Source organism: Hyalella azteca, unplaced genomic scaffold, assembly GCF_000764305.2.
Source record: "Hyalella azteca isolate HAZT.00-mixed unplaced genomic scaffold, Hazt_2.0.2 contig9536, whole genome shotgun sequence".
NCBI classification, from domain to species: Eukaryota; Metazoa; Arthropoda; class Malacostraca; order Amphipoda; family Hyalellidae; genus Hyalella; species Hyalella azteca.
In genome coordinates, this window is record NW_025939605.1 from 88,287 (window position 1) to 112,176 (window position 23,890).

A 23,890-nucleotide genomic window follows, 5' to 3' on the forward strand; every position below is an offset into this window, starting at 1 on the left:
ATAACTATTTTCACTACCAATCTTCCATTATAACTAAAGTACCGGATTTTAGGATTCAAATCATTAGTTGGATGAATTCTACTTGTGCCGGTCACGCACAGTTGATTTTTCGAATCGTCACATCGAACTCCTAAGCTGTGTTAGTTTGATTTTGGATTGGATTCATTCACAGTAATGTTGAACCCATTTCATTTTTACCAATTTCATGGTCTCGATCTCACACTTACATTAAAAAATGAATGAATGATTTAGTCCAAATAACGACAGGCCACTGCGCTTAACTCTGATGCACCATTTTGCCAGGCCAAACTGGGTCAGGATGACCCACACGCGGGCAATTTCTCCATGTAATGTCGGTTTTATTATTCAAAGATCTTATACTTGGTGCCGGTAAAAAGATGACCGCGTGACATCAAATTTGGATGAAAATTTCACACCTGTTTGCTGTTCTATATCATTACACATCGTTGTGAAATACAAGCGTTTAGTATCTTTTTTCGTTTAAATTTAAACCAATATCCCGGTCTCATCAGGCATCCGACATTAAATTAAGTATCGTTTATATGAATCGACGTCAATTAATCGTTTTTTCGGCCTCATATGCAACTTTTCGTTGATAGCATTCGAGACTGTTTAACTAACGTCGAAAAACGAGGATTCTTGAGGTCGGATGAAGATACTTGATAAATCTAGTTAAATAGCGTCTGTAGTGTCTTTCATACGCCCATCTTTCTGCCTCTATCCAAAGAAAGAATAAATAGCTGAAATGGTATCCTTTGTCGAACTTGTCTGCTCGTAATTGTTCATTATCCCATCTAATATGCTCAGTACTGCCCATGAATACAATCCAAACGATGCAACTCCTAAATCCAAACCTTTACACTTATCGTTTCATCAACATGTTCTTTATATTGTGTAGACGCATTTTAAAGCTCGTTCATAATTTCGGTGTCATGATTTTTTATGAGATTCAGGCAAGTTGTAATTCAAATGTGTTGAAAGTGATCATTTTATGACAATTAAAAAATCAATTCCAGTGTAGTAATAGGTTGGGAATGTTATGCTTGATATACGTAATCGTCATCTGGAGTATCAACCGAATAGCAAATGTCAGACACCAGTTTTAAGACAAAATGCCAGAGTTGCTCTAGGGTAAGATCAAACATAATGTCTGATATATGTTCCTACATTGGGTATCTAACTCAAAATATTTTAAGCTTGTTTCTTAGATTCAATGCCGAAAAAACTTCTCACTGCATGACGCTGGCAGATCAAAAAGCAGGTTACCAAATGGCATTTAAATCAGAAAACGGTGTTTCATATATTCAATATTCACTTTCAAATATTTGACATGATACAAGATTTATTACTGCTCGTCCCAACACTTTGGATGTGTCTGATTCGTTGTGAAAATTGAAAATTTGAACCCGATTTGTAGACACAGTCGAATCCTCAGGGTACATTAAGTAATAAGTTAACACAATCAGATCCGAGTCAAGTCTTAATTATTTATGCTGGACATTATTACCAGTCTAGATATGACGATTGAAAAAACGCAGACTGGCTGATGGTTCTCAGCCAGGGTCTCTTCCAAAATTATATTCTAATTTGCATCGTGCAATATACATTGAACGGAAATTCACTTGTATGTTCAATCGACGTTTTACCACAAAAGAACAACTTCCGTATTATCAATATTTGATAATAAATACAGAAATATCTAGTGATTGAACATTTATATACATTAATTTCATCGCAAGCATCGGCGGAGTAATGGTTGCAAATTACATGGTAAAGATAATGCATTACTGAACTTCGTAATAAACGACCTAAGGAAGTTCACAAAGAAGTTTAAATAGTTAAAAAATCAATTGAAGTCACTATAGATCATCATTGAGTTTGAAGCCGACCATTATCTCCACTCAAACTTATAATTTCACGTAATACTGTATATCTCAACCCACTGCACTGACACTCCACGCTAGTTAATAAGTAATAATATGCGTTTAAAAATTACTTTTTAAAGACAACACTTCAAAAGAGGTCAGTGTCTCCGATATTACACATGTACAATGAATTTCTTATTTTATTTTTATATATTAAAAAGAAATTATTTTTCAAATAATTTTTGTATTAATATTGGTATTTTTAAATTTATTTATTTTTTCAATTGATTCAAGCATAGTCTTTGACTTTAGCCAAGTGTGCAAAATTTTTGATCGATTGAACAGGTAGAAGTGTGTTAAATATCGATTATAAAATTTGTAGCTGACAAACAAACAAATGAAGTTAAAGAGAAGTGTTGTAATAATAAAATACCAAGAAATTCATCATTGTGCTTTTCCACTTATTTCAATTAACTGCTGCAAAAAAATTCCCAATAGTTAAACCCCTTATAATGGCTTATAAAATATGAAAATATTCAAGTACACACCGTGTTTTACAGGAAGTGAGATAAATGCTATCTATCATAAGGACCTCTTCTCGCGTCTCAGTCGGCAAACAGGATACGCATCCCGTGCCAATTGCTTCATGGACCAGAAATTCTGTCCAAGGAAAAAAATAGTCATGATCAAAATATATAATTATAACAAACATTTTAATATAGGTATAATCGATTTTGATGCAGTGCCGCTCGTTTATTGCCGTATAAATCACTTAAAAATTGTGACAGACACTGGAAGTTACCATGTTTTACAGACTGACCTGAAGGTCTAAAAACCATCAACGCTCTGTAGAAATACCAGAAAAAACATTCGCATGTAGAAAAAGAAACTGGGAGATAACAAAAAATGAACGTAATAAAGGGTTTAGTAGTTATTAAATAGGCATATTAAATTACGAGACGCATTTGTAGGCTTTGTGTGCAGTTTAGTTAGTATATCGTGAATATATCTAATTAATATTTAATGTGTAATATTAACGAGTTCAAATTCAGCTAAAAATTTCTGTGCCACATCATTACATCATTTGGAAAATAAATAATTATCATTGCACTCTTCGCCGTCCCGTTATCATCACAAGCGCAGGTCGTATGTCAAGGCCAGAAGCTTTAACGGGATTCCCAAGCAGGCTAATCAGCGTCACTGATGTAAACCCTTAGTCGTATTTTTTCAACGATTTAACTATTCTCTTACCTAGTAAACCATAAAGTTAAATTTCATTAATCAGCTATAAGGATAGCAATCTAAGAGGCATAAACTTGAACATTTGCAAACGTAAGGTTTTTAAAAACGCAAATAAATTCTGTGTTGAATCGTGATAAACTTTTGGCAACGAAGCCCTTCATTTGTCCAAGCAAGGAGTTGGGGCAACTCGCACCTCAGTTCTCCCCGAGACGCATGAGGGGGAGGTTGTGTGCCCAACACACTCTCATCTGTTCGTTGATCCAACGCTTAATGGTCCTGTCGTTTCTTGAATGTGAATTCCTAACTTTGCCATATGGGGCGACAGGGTGAATTTCACTCTCTCCCATAAGTGGTTAGAGGGCGAATTTCTCCCGCTGGGGAGCAGGGTGAATTCCTCGGGTGAATAAGTGGTTAGAGGGTGAATTCCTCGTTCTCCCATATGGGGCTACAGGGTGAATTCCTCCTTAGTATCCTAAGTATTTGTTTCGGGCGTAGCAGTCCCAGGTCACGTTGGATCGCCTCCGGTGACTATTGCGCATCCGCCCTCATTTGGGCAAGCTGATGCACGATGCTGTCGCTTGCTTCTCGCCATTGGTAGTGGTTCAGGAGGAGTTGATCAGTGATTGTGCCTAGGAACACGTCCAGCCGTCTCTTTAAGGTCTCCAGGATGAACTCTTCCTCCTACTCTTCCTAGAACGTCAAACAGCCTCGGTCATGACACGGAAAGTGATCCTTCCGGCAGGTATTGAAATCTGATCGTAGATATGTTACGTAGTGGTGGGGGTCCTGCACAGTTTCCCCTTCCCTCGTTATGGTATATCTCAATCCTGAAGGTCTCGATTTCGAAGTTTGGTGCCATTCCGGTTATAATTTTCCATGTGTATGGAATAACATACCTCTCACGTCTCCTCTATAGTGGGTACAAACCTAGTCGTTCCAACCTCTCCCTGTAGTTAAACTCCATCCCTCTGATCCCGGAAGTGAAAGTTCGTTGGACACCTTCCGTTGCCGGACTGCGCCGAGTGTGAACGGGGTCCAAAGCTGGCAGCAGTATTCAAGGATTGGTATTACAAGGGCTCTAAAGCGTGTGATCATCGGTTCCAATTCTCATGTTCTGAACGTCCGCCAGATCCACCCCATCTGTCGCCTACCTCATGCGGTTATTTCCGTTCCTTGTCACCAAACTTGACCTGAGTGTTCAACAACACCCCTAGATCGCGAACTAGTCGCTTCTCTTCGATTTACGAGTTGTCAGGTGCCAGGTAGCGGTGCTCCATTACCCAAGTAAAAGTTAAGGGTGGCGCATCGATTATTATAGGTGGCGATGGTAGATTACAGGTGGCGTAACGGTGGGTGGCCAGATCTGCCAAAAATCGACAATAAAACTCCAATAAATCGAGAGTGTGGCGAGTACAGGCGGCAGTCATCGAAGAATCATCGATGATTTATAGGATCAGAATCATCGATGGCACATTGCAGGTAAATCTCTTGTAAACCACCGCTAACCGTTTTCCCAAACAGCACAGAGCACGAAGGAATTTGCCACTGTGATTTATCCAAGGTAGAAAGGAGTTATTAGGTTGCGGTTCATTCGAGTTCCAGATGAAACCATGATTTCGTTCTGCGTGCTTGGCTTGTAAGATTTTGATTCACGTTTAATTTAGCGTGAATTCGGTAAGTACGAGTAAAACTGACGGACAGTTGTAGGGCGTTCACAAATTTTTCATGCTACAGTGAAGTAACTGGGAATGTATTGGACTGCTCCTGATATAAATTTTCCGAGTAGCAGTGGAAAATTTTGTCGCGAAAATGAAAGTTTTCCAAAAGATGATGGCGAATTCAATTTTTCATGTGTATTGCTAACCTCAAGGAAAATAAACTTTCTTCTTTATGTAACTCCATTACTTTTTATTTCGCCTCAAGACTTGATCAATCGGTTCTGCCGATTGCGTAAATTGCGAATTGCGTAAATTTATTGCGAATTTTGTGTAGGCTCCATATATGCTGTGCTTGAAATATGGTGATCAATTGAGACTAATTGATTGTATCAATAAGTATAAATTATATGGTTCGATTATGTGGTTTTCACGATATTTATATTATTTTCAAGTTGACGCATTTACTGTATCAAAAGCCACGTTGACGTAGTTGACAGCGGCCCGGCATCTCTAAAGCGCAGCGAGCAGCTACAAGTGTACACGTTCATACCTGTTGGGTTGGAGCACGTCGGCGTTGAGCTTCTTTCTCATTAATCATTAACACGGCCTGCTTGGAATACGTGTTTTCCGGGTAATTTGCTTGTCAAAATAGTATCCTCTTTACGCAGAGGGATACGAGTAAAAATTCGGTTTTCTATTGCTGACTTCGATAGTGAAATTTAATTATTTTTGGGGAAATTTTCGTAAACCGCCAGATAATTATTTTGAGTTTACGTCTACATTTCTAATTAAGTGGAGTCTACGTCTTTCCAACGAAAAATATTAAACATTAGGCTGCAGAAAAATAGTGAGACGAAGTGATGAAGGCATTTCACGCCTAACTTTTCAAAATCATCGAGTGATAATTACGAAAATATTTCAAATCGAGCCGCTGTTAAAATTGGTGTAATGTTCACATTATGAAACTTCGATACTCATCAAACATTTTCCTGTAGCCTTTGCTCTGAGCTGAACCATCATTCGTTATGGATAAACGAAGTATCTTTCAGCGGCTGCTTTCTCGATTATAGCAGCATGTTCATATAAAATGGAGAATGGAACCATCTAATCATCACGGTGGGAGCATTAACTTCTATCATTCGATGAAATTAATATATGCAATACCTCAGTTAAATCTTTTAAAATTACTCGCCTGCCATGTCCTCTCCGATGGCGCAACGGTAGAGGGTCTGCTTCGCGTGGGGGAGATCGGAGTTCGAATCCTGCAGGCTGGGACTTTCTTCAAGTCGATTTCTCACACGATATGAGTATGGTACTCTGATAATTTGTTCCTGCTACATGTCTGACATTGTTAATTGTACTGCCAGGGTGTATATTCATACGTAGTCCTCAGAATATGGTTGTCTGGAGCAATGTCAGTGCATTTAAATGCATCGTATGTGAAGCTAAAGGAAATTTTTTTATCGACTTCATTTTAAAGGTGGCCATCGGTGGCTCATCGATGCGCCACCGCGGTGCCAATGGGCAGTTATTGGTGGAAGAAGAGATTTTCCTAGTAGGGTTGTTGTTGGTAATAATATCACTCGTTTGCTTGAATCGCAAATTCACTAAAAACTTAATAGCAAAGAAAACTCCACAAAAATTCATAGTATCTTTAAAGAAAACGTTTCGGAGTCCAGCTCCATCGTCAGTTCGAAAATTCTAGAACACAGATAAATCAGGTATTATTGCAGTCAAGAATACAACGAAAATCCTAAGCTGCAAAACTTACCAATTTACAATTTCAAGCGGGTAAGAGCTAAAAGCTAATTTCAAACTAGGCCTCTGTTTAAAAATATACAATGATTCTAAAATGCGCAAATCAGAAACACCGGAACTGGAAGCTAAAACTGTGAAGTCACTGTCAGAAACTGGAACATCGCACTGCTCGGCGTGAACCCGCACAGTCGAATGAGGTGGGCGCGACAGTAAGTTACCAGTTCTAAAACTCCTGCCCCTATGTTCTGCGACCCTAGAATAAAGATTGCGAGACGTCATCCCGACGTACGCAGATGCACATCGTGCACAACTAAATTTATAAACTAGGGACGCACGCATATGCACAGGGAGAGTATCTCTGTACCTAAAAAAAGAACCGATTTTAAAATGGTTTACCAATATGACACGAAGATTAACATTTGCGAAATACTTAGAAAACAAAAGTTTTAGCTCTCTTGACATAGTTTCGGATGTATGGCCGAAATATGGAAGAGAGCAATAAACAACATCCCTATTGTCGCGCTCGGGAGCAACCTCATGGTACCGCTTGGACATGAATTTCTTTATTTGGGTAAACACCAGATTAGTCGGAAATCCATTAAGCGAAAATATATTTCGTAAAAATTCGAATTCAGCGTGCAGAATATTGTAAGTAGAACAAATACGAAAACCTCGGTGCAAAAGTGTTTGAATCCCATTAATCTTAAATCGAAACGAGCAAAAGTTAAAAAGCTGGTACTGAGGCCTGTGAATGTCGATTTTCGGAATACAGAAGTTTGAAAACGGCCATTAGATTTAGTAATATTGCAATCGAGGAAGGACAGGCTATTGTTAGATTCCAGTTCCATAGTAAATTTGATAGATTTATGCCACAAATTTAGGTAATCGAAAAAGAGTTTAACGTGAGAAGGATGCTTAAAGTGAATAAATTTTCAACATCAAAAGAGGCCATAGTTAGGTCCTGAACGTTGGTAAAATCCTTTAAGCGGTCCACAAACGTATAAGAATTGTCTACAGTATACTTATTATTCGTGAGACAGTTTAAAACAGGTACCAAAAACTTAGCAAGTTTAAAACTAGGCGTATTGTAAGCGGCAAAAATTGGCCGGAATTGAAACTTAGAGGCAAAATCGGATTTATGAATTTTGGGCAAACCATATAAAGTACCAGGACATGAACCAGATGTGTAAAGTTTAGAATAAGTTTCCGGTGAAAAGGCAGAAGAATCTTTAAGTTTTCGCTCGAAGTTATTAATTCTGTCTTCAATTTTCAAAATTGTTTTAGAAATTGGGTCGGTAATTTCAACGAATTCATATTGTTGTTGTTGTAATAGCCCATCCTGGCAGTGGCGACTAGGGAGGGGGGGGTGATAGGTCAGTTTTTCCGGGCACTCGGTGCCACTGGTAGTTCCACGACCATCACTGGCTCGCTGATCCGCTAGAACCATTTGGTTGCATTACACAGCCCCCTGGACAAGCCAGTTACTCATTTATCAACCAGAGTTGGATGGATGGCTGAGTTGACCATGAGCTGAGCTTCCCGGTAGAACTTGTCCTCAGTGGGACTCGAACCCGGGCGCTGGGTGCGAGAGACAGAGTCTCTCACTACTGCACCACACAGCTACATATACTATATGGGTGGCCATAGGCAGGTCATAGGTGGAACATAGGCCGGACACGCCATCGATGCCGCATCGATGCGCCATCGGTGCTCCACCTATAATTTCCACCTGTAGCCACTGATAATCATCGATGCGCCACCTCAAATTTTTATTTGGGTACAGCTCTTCTGGTACCTCTGTACAACAGAACCTCAAACTTGGTCCCGTTGAACTGCATGTTGTTGATTTGGGCCTAGTTATATATTGCAGAGAGGTCTTCTTGCAACCTCCCTATCCCACAAGAGGCTACAAACTGAATTTCTCCCTTACCCAATGAGAAACTACGGGGTGCATTTCCCCCTCTCCCATGGAGGCTCTAGATTGAAATTCCTTCTCCCCTATGAGAGACTCTAGGGTGAACTCACGTACTCACAATCTCGTCGACAAGATGTTAAACTGCGTCGTAACCGCCACGGAAGGAACCATTCCCTAAGGCATTGAACTCTGACGTAGGCGTTGTTGCGTAATGTAGGTAACCTGTACACGTACTGTCTCTCAATGTTCTCGCCGTGGTTTTTCGTGATTCTGTACGACTAACTTCAAAATTTCTGGGCCAGTCCGGTTATTATTTTTCATATGTGCATAAGGACATACTTCTTTCATCTCCTCTGCAGTGAGTACGGACCTAGGCTCTCTAGACACCCTTATAGTAATTCAGCTCTTCCATTCCGTTGATCCTAAACGATGTGAAGGTTCGCAGGATCACTTCCAATTGCCGCACTGCGCCCAGTTTAAACGGGGTTCTTTACTGGCAGCAGTACTCAAAGAGAGGGATCGCAAAGGCTCCATAAAATGTGATCATAAATTTTGCTACCCATGTTCTGAACTTCTGCAAGATTCAACCCACCTGTCGTGTGGCTCTTGCAGTTATTGCCCTATGACGTCACTATATATGAGTTAAGGACTCATCTATACTCCATGGTCGATAACAGCTTGCTTCTTCTGAATGCCATCCGATGACAGGTTGCGGTGTTACATCCCGACTTTACCGACTCTGTATACTGTATATCACAACCTCGAGCGTGGTTTCGTTCTATTGCCTGTTGTTCACTCAGGCCTAATCAGGTATCGCAGATTGCTCCCTGGCACCTCATTATAGACATTTCAGCATTTCAGCATTTAATCTTTCACTAATTCTAACTTAACCAAACCTACATCTACTTATGTTAGAAAAATTTACTTTGTGCAGTAGGGTAACATGGGACAAAGGGACGACCACTGCGGGTCAAAGGCCCATAGCGGGTTTCTCGCTAAGTATGGCAGATATTGGTCCGTGTTCTCTACCGCCGGTCGACAGTTTGACTGGGATGAAGTTTACGGATTTACGTATTGCTAAGAGTTCGCGTTATTAAGTTATTTTTGAATAACTGTTTTAGCCCAGATACAAATTTTTTGCTGCCAAATAAAACTGTTTTCGATTACTGTAGATGAAGCTTTTGAAATTACTGTGAATTATATTTTGAAAGTTAAATTTTCTGGAGATAATTTTGAGATCAAGTTTAGACTATTAGCTTTTAAAATAAAATGTTGACACGATATAAATTATATGATACCTTGTGGGGCAACGGGCCCATGCGTTCACGGGGCAAAGCGCCCATGGTGGGCTCAATACCCCTCAGTAAATACCCCTACATCATTAGATTTGTCTCAATGACCTTTTCAAAACTATGACTAGCTTTTGGAATTACAAATTACACTTCATATTGCATGATTTTTTTATTTGCCGCCTCAAAGCAGCAGGTTTAGTTTATAGTTATGCGTATTTATGACTCCTTATCGAGTTATTGACTCTTGCCTTGCGGTCAATAACTCGATAGTCAATAACTCGAGTCAATAACTTATCGAGTTATTGACTCTTGCCAAAAGTTGATTTCAGTCAACACCAATGAGCCAAAAGTTAATAAGTTTTTATGGTGTTGGCTGAAATCACGATTAGGTACAAAATATCTGCACATAATATCTGGATTATGGACGAAACTGGAACGAAGTTTTTTTCTGATCAACTAAATATATTTTTTCTAGTCAAGGATACATTTTTTCATGTCAAGGACGAATTTTTTATCGCAAGGATATATTTTTCGAGTCGAGGATATATATTTTTATGTCAATGAAATATTTTTTCCACATCAGTGATAGACTTTTAAAGCCAAGAGTATATTTTTTCAAATTAAGGATACGATTTTTTGAGTTGTTAATAAATGAAAGAATGTCATATTTTTATTACATTTTCTTATTTTATCATTTTTAACGAAAAATATGCAATTGTGATAAAGGGACCAAGGGTGGGCGCCTTGCCCCAAGCGCACGGGCCTATTGCCCCAGGGGCGGGGCAATGGGCCTATTTCAACACTTTTTACAAAATTGTGTTTCATTAAAAATTGAATAATTTTATAGGCGTCGAATTCACATCATACATTCCTCATCAGTTGTACCTTTAAACAAAACAAAGAACCACCTCGTATCAATTAAAACTTCATCAAAAATTTAGTTTAAAAAAGGGGGGGCCACTGCCGCATGTTACCGTAATAGAATTTTATGGTGAATTGTTGCAATGATGCAATGTCCCAAATGATGAATTGCTATAGTGATGAAATGTCTCGTAAGATGAGATGTCTGGCCACCATTACAGACAGCCATCTTTTAACATCTTGAAATCTTTCTTGTCCGTAATAGTCATCAGCACCCTAGAGTCGTACGCATATGGCGATGTACAGGCGATGTACATTTCCACGTATATGCCGGCGATGAGAGCGAGGATCAGACCAGACACCATTCCTTGTGGTATTTCACTTTTCACCCTTGCCTCACCTGATCTTGATCCTCCAACAACAGCTGTTTGTAGTCTGTCGGTTAGCAAGTTATTGATCCATGATATCAGGTCTGGTCCGACTCTCAACTGTAATCCTAATTTGATAAAAAAGTACTCTATAGTCAACTTCATAGTCCGAGGCTTACGCAAAGTCTAAATACACTTCTACGACAACTAGTGTGGTGATGCTCCAATAACTGGGACAATCAGAAGCGATTTCGCTGATAACCATGTTGTATCTTGCTCAGAAAGTTAGCATTTTCTATTTACTGTACTAACCTCTTGGCTGTGTTTTTAGTTACACATCACATGTAACACCTTAGTTATATGTGATGTCAATGCCGGTAATTTAAGTGTCAGTCCCTTGTATCCCCTTTGTAGATTGAAGTTATCAACTCGACTATGAGTTTACTGGAGACGTTTTATTCTCCAGATGATTTATACTAGCGCAATGTCAATTGGCCCTACAGGGCTCTGACACTTTTTCAGCAACACCGCAAGGACTCGGCGCCGAGTCGTTACGGTTTTGCTGAAATCGGCGCCGAAACCGGAAAAGCCGATAGTTTTTGTTTACTTCGCTATAGGTCAGTTATTTCAACCGCATTACATGCCCCCTAGCATTTCCTGAGGGACTTCAATTTCGTTCTTTGGTTTTCGTTCTGTAGGGGTTGCTGAGCAGTGAATACTTCTTCAAACTTCAAACTACGTTCTAGCAGCAGTGGTTTGGCTGTACCCTGATCATATCCCTGAAAACATTAGCGATTTTCAATCGTAAACTCCAATGTTTCCTTTATTTTTATTTTTGCATGGTCCTATATCAGGAACACATAAAATAAAATAATTATCATCTAACAAATATTTATATTTTTAAAGGGTAAGGTTTTTATTTTAAGTGTACTTAGCCTGAGCTAGCTCACCTAGACCTACCCATCTTCCCAAAGATAGCTAGCCCAGCTATAAGGCAAGATGCAGCCTGGCCTACTAATCCTCGGGCTTGCCTACCTAGGCCTGCCTGCATGCGAGGCGCAACGACCTATCGTCTTCGGAGAGTCAACGCCTTCAGGCGAGTGAGAGGATAAGAATATAGGTTGTTATAAGGTTTGAATTATTTGTTGTTTTTCAGTAAAAAATATGGGTTAGAATAAAATGACTGTTTATTTTTAGGGATTGAAAGGTGCTCTGTGATAGAAGTTCACCCCAACATAGCTTCACCCCCCAACTTTCAGGGTGCCACTGCGTGCCGTTTACGGACTGCCGTCAGCTTCTGCCGCCTATGGGCCAGCGCCTATCGTACGTGCAAGCGGCGGCCCTGCGGCACCGAAGATGCGGCTTTGTTAACCGAACCATCAAGGTGAGCTGTGGTTGCCTCAGAAGGGGGGTTACGATGACCGCATGGTGGGTTCTCGTTACCAGCGAGTTGGGTTATTGTTGTTAGTGAGTTGTAACTTCATACATAGCAAATTTTGTACATCAAACTCCCCACGAAGTGAAAAAGCTAAGGTATCAAGCTAGAGGCTAAAGAGATATAGACACTTTAGTTGAGGTCTTGACATTCTAGCGTTGATTGAGGATGAAATTGATGAAATGAACACAGTTATTGTCCGGCGTATACTGGTAATACCCTGTTATTTTACACGAGTTTTCTTACAATGACAGCATATGTTTATAGATAATTATCATTTTTCATATTCAATGTTCCCAGACAATCGTCTTCTCTATCAGGCTGACTTGCAATACTGTCAGAAGCGTTGAAAATACGAGCTATAATTATTACATACAGACGAGGATACGAGCATCAATATACAACAAAAATGTGCGAGTGATGCAGGTACGAGCCACACCAAAGAGCTACCAGAAACTAATAAAAGATAAGAACATGAGAACACACAAGCTGATTCGTGCGCTTCGAAGTATATACGAATTGTTTAGTCCCTTAGTGCACCGTGTACCTTCTGCACTTGGGTTGTTCAAGCGACCTTTTAGTTGGTTAGTGTTACCAGACCTGTGCATACTAAGGCAGTGTCCTACCAGCACCAGATCTGGCCTTGAATTTGACTCACAACTCCCACATCATGACCATGACTGATGACAGCAGCCAAGGTGATGACATTAGTCAGGAATAGAATAGAATAAAATAGAAGTGTGGAAATTGGTCCATGGCCTATTTCTACATTTCCGAAGAAATAGGCCCACGGCCTATTTCTAGGACTGAAGAAATAGGCCCATTGCCTGAATAGGACTAAAGAAATTGGCCCATGGCCTGTTGCCGATTCTTGTGCATTACGTGACTTTATTCACAAGAGGTCTGGCCTCTTTAACCCGATCTTTCCATAACTGACTATTGATTGGGATAGCTGCTGGACTTATTGCAAGGTTCGTAAGGTGCTAGGCCTTTCAAGGCTGAACATATGTTCCTGCATAGCTTTGTCTAGTCTGTTCTTGAAGGCGTTCATACCAGAAGCGTCAACGATGCCATCAAGGAGACTGTTCCAGATGTCCGTGACTCGAAGCGAGAAGAAATGTTGTCGCAAGGATATGTAACAACTCAGTTTTTTAGTTTATAGCCTTAGACCCTGGTGTTGGTTCTTGTTTCTAAATTTAGGGCTCCTTCTGGTGTTAGGGAATACCATATATTTGTCCATATTTCTTAGTAACAATTTTTCCATTTTCATTTAGAACGTTCCATACTTTATGTTATGCAAACATCCAGGACTCATTCTTTCATGGTTTAGTCACGAGCTGGAAAGGATTGCTGCTCTGCATAACGCAATCGTATAGACATGATTTACTAAATACAATGTGAATACTCAGTGTTTTATCTAAACGGAAACCCTTTCATGACCGTGTCAAGATACGAGTACACTGACGAAGAAGTAGTCCCCCAGCACTGGGACCTTGTATAAACCGTGGGTATACCTGTATACTTATATGAGGTCACCAGGCAGATGTCGATAACAGAGGCTTGGAAGTTTAATAATCTTTAATCTTTCTTCATAGGGCTTGCTTTTTAATCCCGGAATCATCCTTGTTGCACGTCTTTGAACACTCTTCACTAAATTTTTGTCCTCTAATAGCTTTGGTGACCACACGGCATTTCCAAACTCTAGGAAAATGGGTTTCCAGTCTTTCCAGTCATCTGTCATTGTGACTACATCAGTCTTGGCAATGACAGCAGTCATGGTGAAGACATCAGTCTTGGTGATGACTGATGTAGAATGTAATATATGTTTTTTATGTTGCTGGTGTCACTCAGGTTCGGTCAGGTCCCCCAGGTTCGGTCAGCCGTACTTGAAATACTTTAACATGGAACACAACAAAGGCGTGCAATAAAAGACGCTTCCGCAAATCCACTCTCTTAAATCTGTAACCTGCATTAACAATAAATGAACGAAAGACAAGGTATGAATAAGCACTTCGCGTATATTAATAAAACTTCTTGTGTTGAACGAATTAACAAACAAATAACCAGGTAAACACGTTGAGTGCGGCACGACCCCCCCGGTGGGTTGCAGGGTATTTTTTCCGGACAAATTCCGCGATTTAGTTTTTTCAATCGCGTCTGTCGACAAATATTTCTGATGGCAGTACTACCACATTAGACTTCAAAAACTAATTTAAAAAATTTATTTAATTATTGCGCCGTAACCTACAAATTTACTAGTATATTTAGAATAATAGGGCCTTTTATCCGCGAAATTGGTCATTTTTAGGCCATCTGCCAGTTCTGGGAGGTCGTGCCGCACTCAATGTGGTGAAGCACACATAGACTATTTGGGTTAAAATGCAGGACTGACTAACACGGACCATAAGCTAAAAATCTAACTTCCGCATTTACAAACTGAAAACTGAAATTACAAAATGTTAAATCCTATACTTTGCAAACAAGGTCACGACCCCTCCCCCACAGGTGTGTTGCGAGGGAGGGCAGCCATCACCCACTGTAGAGGATACTTCTTCTCCTGCTGGAGTTGATGGGGAAAAGGGCGGGCACCCCACCGACCTGCCCTTGACCTGCGGCAACCAATTTTTCGTTGAAAGAACATTCACTACAGGGGGAAAGAACGCCCCCCTGAGGAGCAACCCCTGGATGGTTGCCTTGGGGTACATGGGTACGTGACTATTTTGTACGCGAAAACATTTGATAGCTGCAATTAAAATATGATGAAATGGTTATTTTTGAAGTGAATTTTGTATGAACTGTTAAAAGGCGCCATGATAAGTTTGTCTACAGACTCTGAAATCAATTCTAAAATGTGGCATTTCCTGGAATCAAATACGGATTCTGGTACAATGATGGTGAGATAGTTCCATGACTGATGACATCACCTCGACTGATGTCATCAGTCCTGGTGATGTCGACCTCAAGTAACCTCTGTACAATAGTTCCCCATAACATTAGTAACGTCACTACAATAGTTCCCCGTGGCATTAGTAACCTCACTACAATAGCTCGTCATAACATTAGTAACCTCTTTACAATAGTTCTCCATAACATTAGTCACCTCACTACAATGGTTCGCAATAGCATTATGTCCCTCACTGCAATAGTTCCCATATCATTAGTAACCTAACTACAAAAGTTCTTCCATTGCATTAGTTCCTTCGCTATAATAGTTTCCCCCCTCCTCCAGTGCCGGGTCGGCGTGGTCAGCTCGAGCTGAGTTTCCAGTGCGGGGCGTCGCTGGTGACGAGCCAGCACGTCGTCACCGCCGCCCATTGCGTCCGTCCTGACGACCTAGGATTCCGCTCCCTGTTAGTTTTGTCATTTTAAGTATCGTCACGAAGGCCCAAATATTGATAATTGGATTCAACATTTACTGTCAAATAATGTTAAGTTGACTGAAGAAACGTGAGCGTACTTCAAATAATGTATTGTTTTATCTTGATTGCCAACTTGTGATTTTTTCCCTCCTATTATCTGCCTGTTGGGAGGCTCCTCCGATGCCGAGTTATGTAATAAATTTTTCTGCCCTTCAGCTTATTTCGTTAACTTAATGTGTTGAATTGAAGTATATTTATCTTGTTTCTTCAACTACCCATTTCTGTCATCTTATCTTGCTCTTTGATGTCTTCGCTCAAAGGACACAAGCGAACATCGGTGAGTGGAACACAGAGACAGACCCCGACTGCATTTCGCCTCTAGTCAGCGGCAGAAGCTTCTGCGCGCCGCCCGTTGTCGTACGTCAGATCGCTGCCATCACCTGGCACCCGCAGTACAACTCAAACGGGAGATACAACAACGACATCGCTGTCGTCAGGCTTGACAGGCCTGTTACATTTGGACGTGAGTTTAGTTCAGAAAAACTGTTCAATTATTAATCGTAATTATGGCACATCTTATCGTTAACATCATGCACCGGTAAGTTTTGTATATTTGAAATCGAAGTGTAACTTCACAGTACTAAGAAATCGCTCCGTCGGGTAAAGATATCTGTCACGTAACTGTAAGTGATTATAAGTGATTTAAAGCATATACACAAATTTAAACTTCAGACTCAACTCTTTTCGCTTAGCTAGCGTACCGTCTTTTAGATTGTGATGGAACGTTTGTTCATGGCGATCGCTCTTCAGGTGAATTTGTTCAGTTTAATCATACGTCAGGGAAGGTTCAGTCATCATTATCATACGTCAAGACTCTGCTGTGATCGGTACGTTTGAATCTCAATGGTGCGGTTCAAGAAGTCGTCGGAGTTCTATTCTAACCGTTGAGGCATGAGGTTCTTTGTGCTGAGCTCCCGTGACAGTAGCCGGCTTCGGCCGGCTGCTACGTCATCTTTCTGGAACTATCTTTCTCGAACTTTGAAAATGCCGTACTGTTCCGCTCCGAGGAGTTGAGCCGTCGAAAGGTATGACCAGCTAAAATAAAGAATAACTCCTGAACACCTATAAATGCTCCCGGCATCTAACTGCAAAATTCGTTACAAAGATTTTAAGATGCCTCCATGTGTGGTTAGTGCCCCCGGGTTCGTGGTTAGTGCCCCGCAGATGAGTGGTTAGTGTCCCCAGTTGAGTAGTTAGTGTCCCCAAGTAATGGTTAGTGTCCCCAGGTGAGGGTTAGTGTCCCCAGTTGAGTGGTTAGTGTCCCCAGGTAATGGTTAGTGTCCCCAGGTGAGTGGTTAGTGTCCCCAGGTAGTGGTTAGTGTCCCCAGGTGAGTGGTTAGTGTCCCCAGGTGAGTGGTTAGTGCCCCCAGGTGAGTTGTTAGTGTCCTCAGGTGAGTGGTTAGTGTCCCCAGATAGTGGTTAGTGTCCCCAGATAGTGGTTAGTGTCCCCAGATAGTGGTTAGTGTCCCCAGGTGAGTGGTTAGTGTCGTACTACTGAAAGTGAAAATTATTTATTCAAAACACAATTGTATTTTTTGTTATAAGGATAGAAATTGCATTGCAATCAGAAATAACTTTCAAGGCTAGCTAAGAAAAAATTAATTATTTGCTTCGAATTAAATAAAATTAATTTGATTGAAATAATCTTTCTTTTGATTTAAATGTTTTTCTAAAAAATTCCTGAAAATTAAGAAATGAGACAATGGCACCCACACGATAATTTTTTTAGGGTGCAATCTTCATACCTTTTTTATCTCCACAGTTTTCATACAACCAATTTGCATCCCGAACAATTTTGACCTGAATATCTCGGCGTCGTCGGTGTTGAACCAAATGGCTCTGGCGGTAGGCTGGGGGGCGACTGAGACACTTGTCTCCTCCCCAGTGCTGCAGGAGATCAGGCTCCCTTTGGTGGACATGCAGCGCTGCAACGCCTCCTACCTGGGCATCCTAAGTGAAAACCAGGTGATGGTGGTGCAATTTAAGGTTCGGAATTTTGCTCATCCGGAAAATTGTTTCATCTGGAAACTTGTTCATCTGGGAACTTGTTCCATCTGGGATTTTGTTCCATATGGAAACTTGTTCCATATGGATACTTGTTTCATATGGAAACTTGTTCTATGTGGAAACTTGCTCCATCTGGAAACTTGTTCATCTGGGAACTTGTTCCATATGGAAACTTGTTCCATCTGGGAACTTGTTCATCTGGGAACTTGTTCCATATGGAAACTTGTTCCATCTGTGTCAGCGCTCTATTATTACGTGTCATCTGAGGATCAGGATACGAAACTAAGGTCATAAGAGATAAGTAAGACTCCAACTATCTAGAGAACTTATATTACAGAATGGTTCTACACGAGTGATACGATTCAGGTAAAGCTAAGACGTCGACCATTAGGTCGGTGGGTAGATATTGTCGTTGTTCATGCGTTATATGATTAGATGTATGTCTAAAATGTTATTAATACTCTAAGTGAAAATAAATTTAAATAGTACGGGTATTTAATGAACTTGGTCAGGATTATTTTCAAAATTCTACCTCCCCTATCTTTATGCTACAACGGAACATTACTTTTTATCAGCCTTACTTATTTGTAATTACAGATTAGGATTTTATCACAGTCTTGGAACTCGTAAAGTTGACAGCACATTGTAAAACTTAGAGATTCGCTTAGGTTACCTCACAAAAGAGTAATATCATTACATGATCAGGTAAAATATAACAAAATGTCGGGAATACTCTGCTACATCCACCATAATCAATTCGATTAACTGCTATTGCGGTCGACTCACAAAATTGTAGAATTATACTCCACTAACGAATTCATGGCTTTGCTTAAAATTTGCAAGCCATCCAAACCAAGTAGATCAACTCAAGATGCCTTGTCTGTGGCTCGAGGGTTTTCAGTCGCTGCATTCGACTTTCGCTTGTTTATATACTGACTTTCTCAGTGCGTTTTTCTAGCTAATCAATCTGCTAATGAACTGACCCAGTAAATCAGTCTCTTCTTGTTGATTCCTTTGCTCTCTGTCATTGACAGTCACTGCCACATCGCTGCCACTGTCTCACGACACCCCTGACTTGTAGAACGCTCGTAGTCACCCTCAGCTGGTGCTGGCTCGTGGAGTCGCTTGCCACCGTAGTACCGCCTTTATTTAATCTGTTTATGGTCGTACCGGATTGCGAAGAACGCAGAAAACAATGCGTGAACGCTTCAAATCTGTCTCTGCGTCAGTCGTAGGCTCAATAAGAAAGTCTTGACGTTACAGGTAAATACTAAAGCACGCCAGGCAAAACTCCTTACAGTTTTCGGTTGCTGCTGAAATAGTGTGATTAGTAAACGAATGTCTTCTTGGATTATCCGTTGATCAGACGTTTTAGTGAGTTTAACATCACCGAAACAATCCGTTGAAAGGCTTGACCGCATGAAAATAAAACACAATGCGACAATGTTGCTGATTTAAAGACTCACAATAATAGTCGAGCAGTCGATTTTCATTTTTAATAAAACAAGGCTGTTATCACATTGTTCGGGTGCCACAGTCAGCAAGACACTTTTATTAGAAATATAGTATAGCACCACATGACTATATAGGGTCCGCCATATTTATGGCAACGCATGTTTTTTGTTATTTCTCACGGAAACATACAGGTGCATTAATTTTTTTTATTGGATGAGCTAGTAGCCAGGAATTACCTAAACAATTCTCAGACATATTTATTCAATATGACAACCCTTATCTTTAATGACGGCCTCCAAACTACGCGGGAAAGCTCCACAGGAGACACCCAGCATTTCTTGAGGGATCAAGTCCCATTCTCGTGTCAATTTATACTTCAAACTATCCAAAGGACCATGAGGTGTTCTGCAGACCCTACTCTCTAAAATAGCTCACACAGAAAAGTCGAGAGGATTCAAATCAGGGCTTCTCGAGGGCCATTCATTTTTGTTAATGAACGCTGGGATGTGACACTGAATCCAGTTTAGGGTCATGTTTGAGCCATGTGTTGGGGCAGAGTCTTGTTGAAAACTCCATGGTGAGCCGTTGAAGTGTTTACGGGCCCAAAGTAACAACACAGCTTTCAAAATGTCCGAAATGTATCGCTGACTGTTTAATTTCTCCTGAAGGGACAAAAACGAGAATGGACCTCCCAGTGGCAGTTACCGCGGCCCAAACCATCACGGACATAGGATTTTGACGTCGTGTTGCTGTTCTGGTTGCCACGGATCCATCTCGACTCTAAACTCTGTCATTGACGGTTAACGCTTAGTTCAATGTCAAATTTTTTCTCGTCACTGAACACCAAGTTGTTCAGCGTGCCATCCGCAATATAAGATCCAGATGGTGCTGGCATCTTTCGAGCCTCATCCGTTCATGACGGCCTGTTAGTTCATGCCTTGTTTGCATCTTGTAAGGGGAGGTTTTTAGGTCCTCTTTGAGGACTCTACGCATTGATGTCTGACTGACTCCTGCTTCTGCAGCCAATTTTGTAGCTGGGCGACGAGGGTTTCTCAACTTCTCCTTGGCGTTTTTGACCAATTGTTTTGTTCGGACACTTCGTTTCTTTCCTTGACCAGGTCGATTGCATGTTTCACAAGTTTCATTGAATTTTTTACCACCTCCCACACGAATTTGGAGCTTTTTTGCAATGACTGAATTACTCTCGCCCTTTTCATGAAGGGTTACAATTGCATTTTTATCTACTGCCATAAGTCACCAGGGAGGCGAGGAACAGGACTTTGATTGCAGTGAAGAGAAAGAAGCCTGACAACCTATTTGTGAACGAATACCTGACCAAAACACGAGCTGCTCTCCTTTACAAGCTAAGAACGCTGAAGAGATGCAATGAGTCTATAGCGAAGGTATATGCATGGCATGGTAAGGTTTGTGCTAAGACTATGGATAGTGACAAGATCTCAAGTTATTCTTATATCAGTTTTGCTAAAGGTTAGTTTTTATCAGGATGTATTCAATTTAGTCACTTTCAGTTCCCTTATCCCATCGTCATTATATGTTATTGTTTTTCGATTGTAATATCGCTAATGTCGCCTGTGAAGCTTTTTAGCTTATATGGGCATTCGCATCGAAGCATTTTGTCTTTTTTTTCTCCAAATTTTTGCCATTTTCTTGTTATGAATTTTTTTGTATGCTCCTGTGTGAATAAAGAAAGAAAGAAAGAATAAAGAAGTAATAGTAAATTTAGACACCTTAGACTTCTGCAATATAAAATAGATGAATTAATCGATGATATTAAGCTCCACTATAAAAGAAAAGTCTCCTAGAAATCAATTTATTTTTATATAGCAAACATGCGTTGCCATGAATATGGCGGACCCTGTAAAGAAACTTTATGCTACGTTATATAGGCTACTGCGTCGACTGTTAGGTCGGGGTTAGCTCTTACGCACGGTACATCGCGGCGTGCGTACTCGTCAGCTTCGGGAAGCTTACCAATGTTCCCAACCCTTCTATAGAATCACGGCTATCGTGTGATCTATCATGTGTTGCTTCCAGACGCTGACTCAGATACTTTCCCATCAACCGCTATCACGTTTAGTGAATATTACGTCTCAATAACAGATGATCATATCTTCTAATGTAATTATAATGAATATAATGAGACGTCAGATAGAACCCGGACATCTGGAAACTTGTACCATATGAAAACTTAAACCATCTTAAAACTTACCCCATCTGGAAACTTGTTCAATCTTGAAACTTGTTCCATCTGAAACTTGTTCCTTGTCACTTCGCTCACCTCCTATTCCGGTATACCAACTGCAAGCTAGCATCATCCCTTAAACAAGGTAAAATTGGTGCGAACTATGGTTTGAAACTTTTTCCTTCTTGGATGTCACCGCACTTACCATTTACTCTGACATCTTAACTGCCTTAGCCATGCCTCTTCTTACACCTTTACTCGTACCTTCAGATTTGCGCGGGGGGTGAACCGGGAGTGGACACGTGCCGGGGGGACAGCGGAGGCCCTTTGGTGACCACGAACAATCAAAGGCAATTCATCCTCGTAGGACTCACCTCCTTCGGCCGTAACCGGTGCGGCAGCAACGGCAGCTTCGGAGTCTACACGGCCGTCTACAAGTATCGGGACTGGATCGTCCAGACCCTCGCGGTATAGGATCTGGAGGATACCCTGAATGTTCAGTGTCTTTGGATTAACCAAAGACCTTGAATAGATAAGTTTTTTTGGCTTGACTGTGAAGGTTGGAACTATTATTTCCTAAAATTTTTTGACCCAAATGAGGAACAACTTCCTAATAGCCAGATCTCTGGCTTTTGAATATACCGCGTTGATGGTACAGTATTAGTGTATCATTATTAGTATATTTGTACTATGTTATGATATTATTAGTCTGCTGGGTGACCTCGCTACTTGCAGGTCCGTTGCGGCTGGACGGAGACGAGTGCGAGCTGCATTTAAGAAAGCATTCCTAATTAACATGCTTACCCAGGGATTAAAGTTCCAAACTATATATATATACATATATATATGACGTTTGGGAAAACACGGCATCGGTAGAAAAGGGTCGGCATCGATAGAATTTATTTGAATCTCAACTTTGGGTAATGATAGCATCCTATTTATGACATTGCATTGACATCTAAATAGTTCTAATCCAGTACAATGTGTATTTATTTCTGAGTTATACGACTAAAATGCAAGCAATTATTCAATAAAACCTTTCATTATATTAAAAAATACTTGCAGCCCAAATGTTTCAGTACCCGCTGGGTTACACAGTTGTCCTGGATAAAATGCATGGATATTTCAAACCATATTCTTACCTTCAAGATTATATTATCGGATTACGTGTACGGTCCCGTGAAATCTGGCGTGTTATTATATGTATACTGCCACTCGGCAAAGTGGCCCAGTGGTAATAGGCCAGAGTACCAGGATTGGAGCAGCGAGTTGCGGGTTCGATCCCAGCTCTATGCGCCAGTGTCTGGTAAGAACCGGCGAAGAGGCCGGGCAGTTTAACACGGCAGAATTGGAGCAGTGCGTTGCATTTCCGCTACAGAAACGAGCTGTGAATGCTCTGCGATGTTGCGAATCGTCGGCAGGCCTAACGGCCTGACGTCGTAATCTTTAGTAGTCTAGTTAGTTTGGTAATTTTTCAATTGGTCTAGTGTAAGGTGACAATGTTATTGTCATTCGTCCCTGGATATTTCCTCATTGAAGTCTTCCTTGCTGAAAGATAATCTCCTGCACTGCGATATTTTCATAAACATTTCCTTGTGTCAGCCTACCCTTTTTAGCAAGTCACGCCTTTGGTGACGCCAAATGGGGAAGCTTTATGAGCTCTGACCAGACCCGGAAACCTCAGTCTTAGGCTGAGGACCGCTGTCGTTATACCCCTTGCTCCTATCCATGTCGGTATTCCCCTTGCTCCTGTCCGCAATGTTTACAGGGCACCATCAACCGCAAGCAATAAGCGACCATAAGATCTGCGCAACGATCGACATGCATAATCACGCTCTCTGCACGTGGCCCGTGGAATGGAGGCGTACGAGAAGATGAGGAGGCGCGAAGAGACGTACTACAGCCATGAGCTGTACTACGTCACTTTTTTTAACCTTACGCCGAAAGAAAGTGACAGCAGCAAACCCAAGTGCCACGATGTCCGTGCCACAGGAGGCTACGCATCTATCTCCGCGTGCCACACAAAACTCCACAGATTCTACGCGTGTACGCGTCTGGAACCTCCTCAAGCAGCAAAGCTGAGCATACCATTATAAATTAGCCTGATTCAAAAATTCTTTTTAAAAAAATGTGTGTAAAGTAAAGCCTTACCAGCAACGTGAACGACAACACTATCTAAATGATCAATTTAATTATTAACGTTCTTTTAGGCATGGTTTTTAAAAAGTGTATTACCACATAAGTTTGTGCAACCACAACGTGTGTGCTTCCATTCAAATTTCAAACGTCGATAGTGGTTTCGATTCATTAAAAGTGTTTAGTTGCAAAGTAGACGGTACAAGTTCTTTCGCTACCTCACTTGTCTAATGTAAGCTACTCGCTGTTAGGTCG

At 40.9% G+C, this 23,890-nt stretch overlaps 1 protein-coding gene across 2 annotated transcripts; it reads left to right on the forward strand.

Annotated features, from left to right (window-relative positions):
- Positions 1-4,490: 4,490 nt before the first annotated feature.
- Positions 4,491-22,565, forward strand: LOC108665397 (phenoloxidase-activating factor 1-like). Of its 2 annotated transcripts, XM_047882036.1 has the most exons (8): positions 4,491-4,607; positions 11,959-12,076; positions 12,240-12,364; positions 14,921-15,122; positions 15,645-15,765; positions 16,095-16,297; positions 17,597-17,799; positions 21,770-22,565. In XM_047882036.1, the coding sequence occupies exons 2-8, from the start codon at positions 11,980-11,982 to the stop codon at positions 21,971-21,973; spliced, it is 1,155 nt and encodes a 384-aa protein (XP_047737992.1). In that variant the 5' UTR covers positions 4,491-4,607; positions 11,959-11,979; the 3' UTR covers positions 21,974-22,565. The 2 variants fall into 2 exon arrangements, with proteins under 2 accessions (XP_047737992.1, XP_018007636.1); XM_018152147.2 differs by lacking the exon at positions 4,491-4,607 and having other exon boundaries at positions 11,883-12,076.
- Positions 22,566-23,890: the final 1,325 nt, after the last annotated feature.